This window comes from Arvicola amphibius, chromosome 5 (genome assembly GCF_903992535.2).
Source record: "Arvicola amphibius chromosome 5, mArvAmp1.2, whole genome shotgun sequence".
Lineage (NCBI taxonomy): Eukaryota > Metazoa > Chordata > Mammalia > Rodentia > Cricetidae > Arvicola > Arvicola amphibius.
The window spans coordinates 26129655-26142366 of NC_052051.1; the positions used below are offsets into that span (position 1 = coordinate 26129655).

The following is a 12712-nucleotide window of genomic DNA, read 5'->3' on the forward strand; positions in this document are numbered from 1 at the left end:
CTACAGAGTTTCCAGGACAGCAAAAACTACACAGAGAAACCCTGCCTTGAAAAAATAAAAGAGAAAATAGAACCTCATTTGAAAGGGGTGGGGCCTGTGTACACATTGAAAATACCAGACCCTCAAAGTGAGTTCCCATACTGTATTTCCCCATGTTAGGGGACTGTTGGAAGCTGTAGAGAAGGTGAGGCTTGTAACCTCCCTACAGCTACTTTACACCCCAAAATGGGCAGCACTCACACTTCTTGTCTCCATTTCACATTGATTTGGAAACCTGGCGTACTACTGTTGGGGTACTGTCTTGCCTCATTAGGTGGGTGTTCGTTCTGGGCAAACTCCTAGGGAGTGCACCTGCTGCACTCTTTCAGAATGCACACAACTGGCCTCTGTGTAATAGCTCCTGGATGGTAAGCCTAGTTAGACTGAATTCATGAAAAGGATGGAGGGAGATAGACCTTTGCAAAGACTGAAAGATTTTCTAAGTACTGTGCTCACCCATGTGTTTTTGTTTTTGTTTTATTGTGTTTGAGGGGTGTTTTGGGCTTTTAAAGATAAGGTCTCAAATAGAGATCTGTATTGCCTGGAATTCACCGTATAGACCAGGATAGCTGTCAACTAAGATCCCTCTGCCTGCCTCTGCCTCCTGAGTGCTAGTATTAAAGGCATGTACCACCCAGTGGTATTATGTTTTTCACAGGATCTCCTATCCCAGGCTTGGGTCCTGCCTCTACTTCCCAGGTGCTAGGCATGGACCACTCACCATGTTATGTGGGTACTGGCGATTAAACCCAGAGCTTTGTGCATGCTAGGCTAGCCCTCTACTGAGGCATTCCAGGTAATTTAAAAGGACAACATGTGTGTTTTTCCCGAGTGGATGAAGGGAAGGTTTGCCAGTATTAAGTGAACTTGTCACTGTTTAGGATGGCATTTCCCATTTGATGATGTCTTGTGTCAACTGTTGACAGCAGTGAGGTCTGACGTACCACCTAAGGAAGCAAGAAAATGATCCAGTGTTTTCTGTACTCCAGCTGCTTCCCCTGGGATTCCTGTGTTCTGAGGAGGAGCAGCCTCACTGGGGAGGTAAGTGTTTTCTGATGGCTGAGAAGCCACGAGGCTCTGCACGATCTTGTTCTTTAGGTACATACAGTCAAGGTCGTGGGGCTTTTGTGGTCCCTTGCTTTGGCAGGATGGGAACTTTCCTTGGCATTACTGAGGATTTGCTGGCCGTTGGCACCCGTATCTGGCAAGGATGAGGTGAGGAGCACATCTTATGCTATGCCATACCTAACCCCATCTGCACAGCTCAGGTGTGTAGTCGGTGTGGGTTGCAGACTCCATGCACTCAGCCATTAATGTGAGCATTTGGCTGCTTCATGGAATTTATGCTTTAGTAACTGGTAATATAGCCAGGTGTGCTGGGCATACCTTTAATCATTAGTCCTTGGGTGGCAGAGACAGGCAGATCTGAGATCAGGGGACAGTCAACTTGTTCCCAGCCATCTTCCTGTAACGATTCTTAAAAGCTTAATCTAAAAATGACTAATAGGGTAAAAAAAAAAAAAAAAAAAAAAACTATGTAAGCAAATACTAGGGAAAGTGGCCTTTTGTTTTCTTTCAAGGTAGGAGTAGGGTTTTGCCGAGAATTGGATGTTAAGTTACTGAATGTTGAGGACTAGGAGTTTTCCAGGCTCTTTAGGGGTTGCTATGAACTCAGACTCATACAGTTGACCTGGCACCTGCCTAACAGGAGAGGGGCACAGGCCTTGCTATCGCACAGCTGTGTAGCCCTCTGGGGGGAACGAGGTGACTGTGAAGGTTGGCTGCATGGCAGGAGACCTGCCACCAGAGCTCAGCACAGTGGAGAGGTACCCTTCCCTCCCTTTCTAACAGTCTGGGTACCAAAATGGAAACCTGTTGATGACGTATGTCTGTGAGCCCACTATTAGCTAGGGAAAGGTGAACTCTATTGGTAGGGAGATGACTCTGGAAAGGTTGACAGTGCTGCTGGAGGTGGGACATAGGCAAAGCTCAACTTTGGGTTTGTTGTTCAGTGTTTATTAAGTAGATTCAGTCTGGTATATGATACACAGTTTCAAAAGGAAAAGGGTTCCACATACTTATGACATCAGTGCATTTAGCAGTAATACCATGGAGATAACCGCTCATTAACAGCTCATTGGTCTTCTGGTAAGTGAGGGAAAGAGGGCATCGGCCTGTGCTAGTCATTCCACAAACAAAACAGAATTTAGTAGCCGCATCACGTAGAAAGACACATTCTAAGAAAGTATTAAGCCACATTTACTGGGAACTCTACAGAACACAAACACTTTATAGAGCATTGAGGAGGAGGTCCTCACCTGCTTAGAAGAGCCACATTAAGTTGCATAGGTGCATATCTGTAAAAATATAATTTAGCGGTGAAACCATTGATTAATAAAGTCACCTTTAAAAGTTGGTGCCATCCACTGCTTGCGGTAAGTGCCTTATGCTTACTGTCTGGAGCCCCTGACCCTCCCCAGAGGTGATGGGAACCCTGAAGAAGTGCTTGTACCATCTGCACTGAAAGTCACAGTCTCACCTGATATGGAATTTATGCTCTTCCAAAATGCATCTCAGTTATGCCAGCAGATTGATGACTTCTTGTGTTGTCCCTAAATCCTGCCTGGCTTGCTCCCGAAGACCCATGAGTCCTCTTGACCTTCTTCTATTGCCTGCTGCCCAAAGAACTTCCTCCCAGAGCTGGTCAGTGAAGTCCTGCCTTGCTGTCTCCTCTGTGTGCTAGCCCATACCCAGCGGACAGAAGGTGCTATCTTGATTCCTCTCCTAAGTGAACACATGATAGAGGCACAGGGCGTCCACCAGGCAGAGTGTGTTGGCAAATCTGAGTTAAAGGTGGTGTAGGGTTTTGTTTTTAGGTGGAAACGGGTACAAAGTGAGAGGTTTTGCTTTGTGGCTTTGCTAAGCAGATGAGCTAGTGAGGTGCATCTTCCTCCTCGAGCACGCGTCTTGCAGAACACACAGGGATGGGGCGTCTGTACATGTAAACAGTACACTTCCACTGAGTCCAAAATTAGGAGCAAAATACAAAGGTTCACATTGGTCTTAGGTAGATACAGGCAAGAGAGGATTGAGCTGTTGAGCTCAGAAACAACAAAACAAAGTTTCTAAAGCACCACTAAATTATATAAAAATCAGACCACGGACGGATTGAAACTGGTATTCTGGTGAAATACTTTACTATCTTGTAAAAAGTTTTACAAAAAATTACAAATTAAAAGTATCAACCCTCTGAGATCAAAGCAGCATTTTGAGAATGAACTGGTAGTTAATCCTATAACCACCTGTGGAGTCATATGTGGCCCTTGAGAATAGGGAAGGACAGATGGGTTCCATCTGTTCCAAGTCCTCTAAGACCCTCCTAGCCCTGCCTGCCCCTCCCCAACACCATCCTTGGGAATAAACTGTCCATTTGTTGAGTGGTGCAAGAAAAGGCCATGCACGCCATCACTGCTCTAGCGGGTCGTCCACCACTTCTCTCGACACCTGCAGGATCTGCCCTGCAAGGACTCTAGTACTGGTGTATTCTACACTGCATTTCCATTTCACTTGTGCCCTAAACCTTCCATCGGCCTGAAGTGGCTGTAGGGCAGGGCTTTGGGGAGCTCCCCGGGGAAAAGGCAGGCCCAAGTCAGAAGGGGAAGGCTTGAAGCTGCATCTTTTAAAACAAAAGTAAAACAGAACAAGTCCCCTGACTGAACTAGGTAGTAGAATCCTGTGTCCATATTAACTTGCTCCTGATATGGCTGTCTCTGAGGCTTTGGGGACAGCTTCTCTGGGAGGAAGTCCAGGTCAGCATGACAGCACCCACTGTCCTGCAGTCCCTCTGGAAGCCATCAGCACTGGCACTGGTTCTGCTTCTCTTGAAAACATGTAGAACTTATGCTTATACCATACTCTGGGAGCAGGCTGCTGGTGGCTGCTCAAGACAGTAGCTATGGTGACTGATCAAGACTGCTTGCACTTAGGAAACACCACTGAAGATGTAGATCATGCTCTTTCTTACAGATGTGTCCCATGGGGGTGGAGGGAGGAGTCCCTGCCTAGTCTCTTCTCTCGTCTTCCAGAAATGCAAACCATTTGTGTCTAGCTTGGGTACTGCCTCTGGGAGCAGAAATGACATGGTAAGCAATTGATACCAGAAATTCTAGGGCGGCGATTGTCTCTGCCAATTTTTAACATTAATATTTTCACAAATTGCCGGGGTAACATTTTGCAAAAGATCTGATTACTTTGTAGTATTCACACACAAAAATAAATATTTACACAAATTCAAACATCCAGGAGTCTTACTGAGCAGGTGGGGAACTGGGCACATGGTCGGCCAGCTGTGGGGAGGCCCTGGGCACTGGAACTTGTGCTGTACGAAGGGGGCTCAGGTGTCCTGGCCCAGTCCAGGGGCCTGGTGAGCGGGCACATGAAGGCAGAGGTGGTGTGGCTGGGTAGGCATTGGAGGCCATCTGAAAGACCACATTTAACCCCAGGGAGGACATGTGCAGGGTGAAGAGCCCTGCCTGGCAGCCCTGAATCTGAACAGGTAGGGAATCTGCACTGCGCTGCCTGCCCACCTGTCTAGGAAGGGGCACCTGCTCTGGGATCGAGAGTGGCTTTTTGTGGCTGTCCTAGTGTCCACTCAGCCCTGGCTCCCCTGAGGCCTCCTTGCTCTGAGGGAGGAAAGGCAAAAGGGCTTCTGGCAGCTCTGGGCGGGCAGGGCGGGCAGCAGAGTGCGGCTGCCATGGCTACGGGTGTCGAGGGAGAGGCCCCGGCCTGCTGAGGTCTGGGTGAATCCCTGGTTTTAGCAGCACTGGTAGGTATTGCACAGAGCAAGAGGAAGTGCCTATCAGGAAGGGAGGAAACCAGGTCAGCTTTCTCTTGTCCCTTGTCACACTCCAGGGACTTGGGTTTCTTAGAGGACAGGCCTTTCCACAAGAAAGTCTGGTCCTAGAAGAACACAAGGAGCCCCCCCACACACACTTGCACCAATGGTCTGACCCCTTTACTCCCACCATGAGGTGAGGGTGGAAGCACAGTTCACCCTGGGGCACACAGGGGCCTGACAGAGAACTGGCCCTGAAGAAGTGGCCCTTCTAGCAAGTTATCTGGGGCTGAGGCCTGTGCTCATCAGACCTGGGTCCTTGACCAGCTCCCGGCACTGCATCCTTCCAAGATCTCTAAGAGCCAGGCAATGGCAAGCTGCTGGTTTGTAGGGCCAAGTCCCTCGGTCTGATGCAGATAGATACATTGTGTGGGAGTTGGGGAGACAGCCATTCAGAACACACTTGGAGCACATCCTGGAAAAGCCCACGCTGGAGTGTGAGGTAGAATACAGGTGACCGTGTGACTGGAACTCTGAAGGATGGGTGGGTGGGTGCTTTTGTTTGCAGTGGGTGCGGGTGAGGTCCTCCTGTTTGGCAGTTCCTGGCAGTGTCCCTGTGGCAGCACTGGGATCTGCAACAAGATAGCCTAGTGGAGTGTGGTAGCCTTCCCAAGGGTGTGCTGGGCACTCGAAAAGCGAGCTGGTGCCTAACTCTGCTGGCCTCCAGCCCACGTCAGTGTAGTGATATGGAATGTTAGGTACAGGGATACATCCTTCTGATCAGACAGACACAGACTGGCAATCTGTACAAACACAAAAGAATCCATTTCAGAAAAATAAATTACTAAGGGGAGAGGAAGAAAGGGTCCACGTTTGCTCTTCTCAATAAATATGCAATTCTGCTCACCTAAGACTTCAAAGGTAATTATTGGGATGGGGGTTCTAACATCAGGGTCCATGAAGGTGAATTCTAAGTAGAGCTGCAGCCCCTGTGCCTTGTCAGGGGAGCCCAATCCTTCTAGAGCTGCCCCACTGGCCTCTTTCCAAGCAGGTCAGAGCACCCGTGTGGTGAAATTCCAAAAGAAAAAAAAAAAAAAAGGAAAAGGAAAAAAAAAGTGTCCTTGTGCCCAAAGTCTCAGATGCTCGGACTGTGGCTAGAAACAGCTCTTTTGGATCCCACCTCAGAAAACAATGTACCAACTGGTGAGGCAGGAAGCTGGGTCCAAGCTGGGACAGCCTCCTTCCCTGGTGTCGTGCATTCTGGGGGCCAGCGGGGTCAGTTCTGCTGTAAAATGAGGTTTTCCAGTTCATCCGCAGAACGCAGCAGGAAGGCTGCAGACTCTCGGTAGCCGGCAATGAGCTGCCGCACAGCGCTGATCTCTGTGGGGCTGAGCTGAGCCGTGGGCATGGTCCTGCTGGTGCTGTTGCTGGAAGGGGTAGGTGTGGGAGGAGTGGGTGTAGAGGCCCCACCTTTCATGCTGAGGTCCGTGGGCCCTGTGGAGATGCAAAGATGGTTTTAGACTCCATAAATTTTAAAGGAAGTAGAAGTCCCTGCCTGTATCTGGGAAGGGTTCCCTGTGGCTGGGCATAGCATTAGATGGAGACCCCAGTCTATTTCTCTGATAGCTTAATCCCAGTATCTAGAACAGGGCTGAAAATCTCACTGGCAACCATATGACGGCAAAGTTCACATGGCGAATGTGTGGACAGTGGATCTGCCTGAGGAATGGGGTGGCATGCATCAGGCTTTGGCATAAGGCACAGCAGGGCTCCAACCTAGTTTCCGGCCTCTACCCATGCCTTTCACTATATTTTGAGGATTCCCAACCAGACACAATCCCAGTTCTGGTCCTCAGAAAAGAAAGAGGCAACCTGGAGACAAAGAAGCATGTATGCCTTTAACTCCTGACTCCTGCTCTCCCCAGGTAGTGGTCAAGGTTGGAATAGCCCCAGGAAGGAACTGTACTATAGGCACTGTGAGAAAGAGCTGTTAACTATGTTTGGGGGACTGCAAGGTGCATGTGCCATATCTCCAAAAGAAGGACAGTTGAGAGGGGAGGCATGCCACACAGCACATGTGACAGTGCGGCCATGAATAGCCGTCATCACAGCTTGGAGAGGCAGCACCCCTCCCCTCGAGGGTTTGTAGGTGCTTGTGGATGGAGGAGGGGCGAGGTCTGCGGAGCCTCAGCTCCTTTTCCTCTGAGGAGGTCTCTGTCCCAAGTGAGGAGGCTGATGCTGCTGGGGCTGAAGAAATAGAAACCACAGGACCCAGAGAATTTCTGGAGAAACTGTCTGTTGTCTGCCCTCTACTGGCCGACTGTGGCAGCAAAGGAGCCCAAGCTCTTAAAAGCTCTGGGTCAAGGGCACCACAAGCCACCTCTTTGCCTCTCCTTAGCAGCTCCAAGGGGTGGGCTGCAGCATTGGAATTCAGTAGGTGTGTGCTCAAGTCTTTCTTTGCCCCCTCGCTCCTCCAAACTTTACATTCCAAAGCAAAGCCAGGAGCCCAGCAGACAGGCTTTTCAGCCTGTGAGAGGACTAGCTGTGGTGCCCACCAGGACAGACTTCTCAGTAGGCCTGGGACTTTTGGGATAGATTCCCAGTAGACATGGAAGTGTTAGAAGCTTGAGAAGCCTTGTAGATGTTTATCAAGAAGATAAGCAAAGAAGAGAGCTGGGGATGACAGACCATGCACTTGATGAGCCCTGTCACCCTAGGCAGCTCGGTTTCCTGCCTGTTGCCCTGAGTCCCCTGCCTGCCGTCATCCTTCGTCTTGGAGGCTGTCTTACAAGATGCTCCTCTGGGCATCAGCATGTCTTTACTTCCCTGTAGGTTTTGATGGCCAGGCTTGTTCATTGCTGAGTTTACACTGTAGAGATGGACAAAACCTCGTCTTGGAGATGTCTAGACTAGAAGGAACGTCTGGAGATAAATTTTGGAAACAACTGTTGCTAAAAGGAAGTGGGTGCAGCCCCTGATTGGGAAAAGAAGTTGGCATCTGTGATTTGAACAGTTTGTAAAGTTATTTTTTTTCCTCTAACCAAAGAATGTGGATGGTTTGCTAAAAAAATTTCCTTGGGGATGTGGTCATTGGTGAAATAGCTACACTGGGTTCAATTTCTAGCACCACAAAAATAAATAGCCGAACAGTGGTGGCGTACACCTTTAATCCCAGCACTTGGGAGGAAGTGGCAGGCAGATCTCTGAGTTCAAGGCCAACCTGGTCTATAGAGTGAGTCCCAGGACAGCCAGGACTGTTACACAGAGAAACCCTGTCTCAAACAAATAAACAAATTAATAAAAATACAAATGAATAAATAACAATGCTCTTGGAACTGAGAAGGCAGAACAGTTAGGTCTGTTATAATCAAACACAGGAAGAAGAAGAAGGGCTGTGTGTTGCAGAAACAGAACCAATCAGGTGACTGGCTTCCATGTTGGTAGCCTCTGCTAGTTTCTCAACATCCCAAGTGCAGGACCCAAAGGGGATGGGACAGGCTTGATTCCCTCTGGCTGTCTCTGGTCTAGGCAATGTCCAGGGTATCAGAGGCTACCACCTGCCACAGTCAGAGGTAGTTCCAGGTTTCTTCCCCCTCCCCAATTCTCAAATCTCAGCTCTCTGTTCATGGCTGCTTAGAGAGCTCTCCCACCCCTCCCCATCCCTGTTTCCTGTAGCCTGTATGATCTGGCACCATCCCTACGCAGGCTCTGGTTACAGCCAGACTCTCGGGTTGCTGGTGGCCCCTATGGGGCTAGTGTGGGCACAAGCTGCCTAGCACCCCAGGCCCGAAGAGCAGGGTCTGATTCTATCTAAGCTCATTCCTACCTCCAAGTGACAACATGAGCAAAGTGAGGAGGATGAGCCATTGGCACAGCTATTGCGGGGTCCAGCCTGCATCAAACAGTCACGTGAAAGGCTCTGGCTGGACAGGACAGTGGGAGGGATGGCTCTGTGACACAGCTACTGCTTGTTTTCCCCAACCACTGGAGCAACCTGTGCTCACAGGTCAAGGAGGAAAATGGTCAGCATGTTGTTCAGAGATAGGATACATGGGGCAGACAGCTACCCCTTGATCTCAGTTCTGGCTGCTATTCATGTCTTTCAGGACCCACACCCTCTTGAGAGGCCAGGGAGCCACCACAGCTGCAGTCCCAAGACAGGCCATGCTGCGTGTACCAGGTGAAGACTTAGCATGTACTGCCTGGGCATGACTGGTCACCGGGTCTTCCATACCTCAATCCCCAAGAATTCTAACCTCCCTGATCCTAAAACCCACTTCAGATACCCTAGCAGTGGGGCTGGAAGGAGAGTGGCTCTGGGTCAGCCATTCTACACGGGGTGTGCACCACTCTTGCCTGGCTCTAGGGATTTAGGCCAGACAGCCTCTTATTTTAGGTTAAGATGCATAAGAAGGGATGAGAGGCTAAGCCCAAGCAAGGACCTTCCAGACACCAGCACTTCCTTCCAGTTCTGGAACACAGTAAGCATGAAGGTGTGGAGCAAGGGGTGGGTGGAGATGGCTTGGGCTTTCTCCCACGGCTAGCCAGGGACAGTCCTAGACTCCTAGACCCCGAGCTCCCCTGCCAGAAAGTGCCTTTTCTTCTATCTGCCCCCTTCAGTAGCAACATGATGTCTTCCAACTTCCTTCAGTCCTTGGCCCCTGAATAACATTGATGCACACTGCCTCTGCCTCCTGCCCTGTCCCTAGAAACATTCTCATCATGGGGGTTACAACAGGGCGATGGAGGCCAAGTCTTCTGTGTTTAAAGCCTAGGAACTCCCAACCCCAGCAGAGCCCGACATCCCCTGACCACACTGTGCCTGCTGGCGAAGGGCTGAATGCCTGTTCCGCTCCCATATAAAACAATACCTAATGCTAAGGAGGTGTGGAAGGTATCTCTCAGTCTCTGTCTTCCTCCCACTGCCAGGTATAGCACCTGTACCACAGATTCCTGGGAAGCACTTGCCGAGCTGCCCAGTTTAGGTATGGAGCAGAGGAACCCAATGTCTAACAATCACCAAGATGATTTAAATGGCAGCTCCGTGGATGAACGGGCTAAGGCTGGGTCAGGTCCTGGCTCTGCGACCAACTCACAGGGAGGGGACTTTCAGGGAGTGAACCAGAGATGGGCACTTGCAGTGACTGGCAAAGGCAATGCCATTAGAGATGAGAAGGGAGTCACAGTTTTCCTGATCTCATCTGAAGACTGGCTGCTAACGGGGAATCCGAGCCATCTCCCCTCTCCTCCCAAGGGCTACTGTGCAGACCACGCTAGGCACTATCTGGACAACAGGCCTGACTCTACTTACCATTACTGTGATTTCCTGTCTGGAGGGAAGCAGAGGGCTGCAGGTTGCTGCTCAAGGACCCATAGCTACGGTAGCTGTAGTTGAGGCCACCATTGACGTACACAGGGTCCTGAGAGTAGGCAGAGGCTGGCAGTGAGTAGGTGGAGTGGGTGATGGCTGTGGAGTCCCGAGAGTGTTGCTTATCCAGGGCTATGGGTTCGTCCTGCAAAGGAGGGAGGACAGTGCTGGGAACCCAAGGCACAGCAAGCCTAGTCACTGTCCCTAACACATGGAAGGCAGAGCACAGTCCTGTGGTTCCTGGGACCCAGTGACATGACTTGACCTAGGGGATGCTGTTGGTTCTCTTTCCTTGGCATCTTACCTCAGGGATCTCGCCTGACTCCATCCTTTCTGCCCCCACAGTGCCATCACAGTGACTGTGTGACAGCTGCCCTCCCACCTCGCTGCGCACCCAACTGCAGGTGAGTGTGCAATGCCCAATGGCCTCTGCTCTGCCCCCTGGGTGAGACCCCGCGGAGCAGCCAGCACGAGCACGTACTTGTGAGGACTGGTAGATCTCCAGGCGCATCCTTTTAGCTGCTTTTCTCGTCTCACTCTCGCAGGCAGCTGCTAGGATGTTTTCTGCCATGGCTGAGGTCAGGTGGGGAGGAGTGGGTCTGGTCTGCAGGTAGAAGGGACACAGAGCTGGTGTTTGGGCTGGAATAGCCCTGGTCAGGGTCAGGGTATGGCAAAGCAGGTGTCTGGGCCTGTGTTCCTCATTTGTGAAATAGGCCTACTGAGAAGTTAGGGCAAAGGGTCTGGAGAACAATGATGGTGTCACAAGCCAGGGTGGCCAGGAGGAGACGCTCACCATCTCCATGCCATTCTTCTTCATGCGACGACAGGACTTGAGGTATGTGCGAATGCGCTTGCGGGCCCGCTCCTGGAACTCGGGGAACTGCCGGCTGCATGACTCAATGATGGCCTGGATCTTCTCCTTGGGCTGCTTGGAGATGGGCACCATGCGGTCCAGGTTCTCATCCACAAACAGCCGCACAAACATCTAGAGAGACACAGGCCATGGGAGGGGCTGGCCTTGCCTGAGACTCATCCCTGTCTCACCAGCCCTGACTGGTACTCACATTGAAGGCCTTGAGCCGCTCAGGGTCCATGCCCTCTGAGTCATTCATCTTGTCATTGTCCTCATGGTCATCATGATCATCATCGTCATCATCTGCTGTGGGGGCCCGGCCCACTGTCAGGTCCTCAGGACAGCCACTGACCTCAGTCTTGATGGAATCGTAGCTCCCAGAGCTGTAGGGGGGAGACTGAAACAGGGCAAGAGACAGAGACAAATCAGAAGGCTGCCTACTTAGCCTCTCATGGTAAGCTTAGGGGACCAGGCTGGTGAGCTCATCCAGCTGCCACAGGAGTCTTAGATGCAAGCTCCTCAGCAAGCTAACCCTGCCTCCCACTATGAACCAAGAGGACCAGCTCTGCCCGCAGTGTCCCTGGGCTACTGCCAGGAGGCCTGACTGCAACAGCACACAAGAGCCTTGCCTCTTGGAGGCCATGGGTAAAGTGTGGTGGCAATGTCCATATCGGGACCTGCCAAGTTGAGGGAAGGAGACAAAAAGCCAGCCTCTTCAGTGTGCCAGGATCTGTTGGGGCTTCCAGGGCTCCTCCTGGATCCCCAAGGGACTGCAGCCTTGAGTTGACAAGGGAGCTGCCATCAGAGCAGCGAGTGTGCTGTCTATCGGGAGGAACAGATGGGCTGGGAAATGGGGGGGGGGAGGGCATGAAGCAGGGCGCAGTCCCCAGCTCGGAGGCTGGGCTGTTTTTGCCTATCTCCCAAGAGATTACTCTAAGTCCTGGGAAAGCAGGTATTCAAGAAGAGCGAGAAGGGCCTGCCTCGTACAGCCTGACCGTGAATGGGGAAGCACTCTGCCGCCCACCCACATTCTTTCAATCAGACAATAGGGAAAGGTGACACACGGGACTGGCACAAAGAGGATTCCCTTCTGTGTGCTAGGACCTATTTGGGCTTCTGGGTCGAAGCCTGCACTGACTGCCTGTTCCTCCTCAGACTATGGCTTCCGCTTTCTCCTGCTTCCCAGCTTTAGCTTGCCCCTTGTGCCCCAGCTCCACAATACTCCACAGAGCCCTGGTTCGAGGCTGCTGTCGTTTGCATCTGTGGCATGTCCTGACCAGCACTAGCGTGGTGGGTAAGTTGGGCTCAGGAGGACACTCAGTTGTAGCCAGGCACTGTGATGGTCGCCACAGCCTGGCCTACAAGGACCTGTTGCTCAACTCAACGAAGACACACGTGGCCTGGTGCCTCTGGTCCTCAGCCCTTCTCACTATGACATACAAAGACTCACAGAGGCAGAACTCCAGCCCTCCAGAACAGAAGTGTAGAGTCAAAACACATGCAAGGCACAGGGCTGCATTCTGGTGCCACAGACATGTCAGATCGGCAAGTGATTCTTTAGCTGAACCTCTGCCAGGGCCAGAGCAAGTAAGAAAACTGTAGGAGCCCTCAGTGCCAC

At 51.2% G+C, this 12712-nt stretch overlaps 1 protein-coding gene across 2 annotated transcripts in view; it reads right to left on the reverse strand.

Annotated features, from left to right (window-relative positions):
- Positions 1-5953: 5953 nt before the first annotated feature.
- The window catches only part of Nol4l (nucleolar protein 4 like), a 117872-nt gene continuing 111113 nt past the window's right edge, over positions 5954-12712 (reverse strand). For both annotated transcript variants that reach the window (XM_038331849.1, XM_038331850.1), the window contains 5 exons: positions 11306-11491; positions 11035-11226; positions 10723-10845; positions 10185-10386; positions 5954-6367 (listed from right to left, as the gene is read on the reverse strand). In XM_038331849.1, coding sequence (XP_038187777.1) covers positions 6150-6367; positions 10185-10386; positions 10723-10845; positions 11035-11226; positions 11306-11491 — 921 coding nt within the window. In that variant the 3' untranslated portion in view covers positions 5954-6149. The remainder of the gene's footprint in view (positions 6368-10184; positions 10387-10722; positions 10846-11034; positions 11227-11305; positions 11492-12712) is intronic.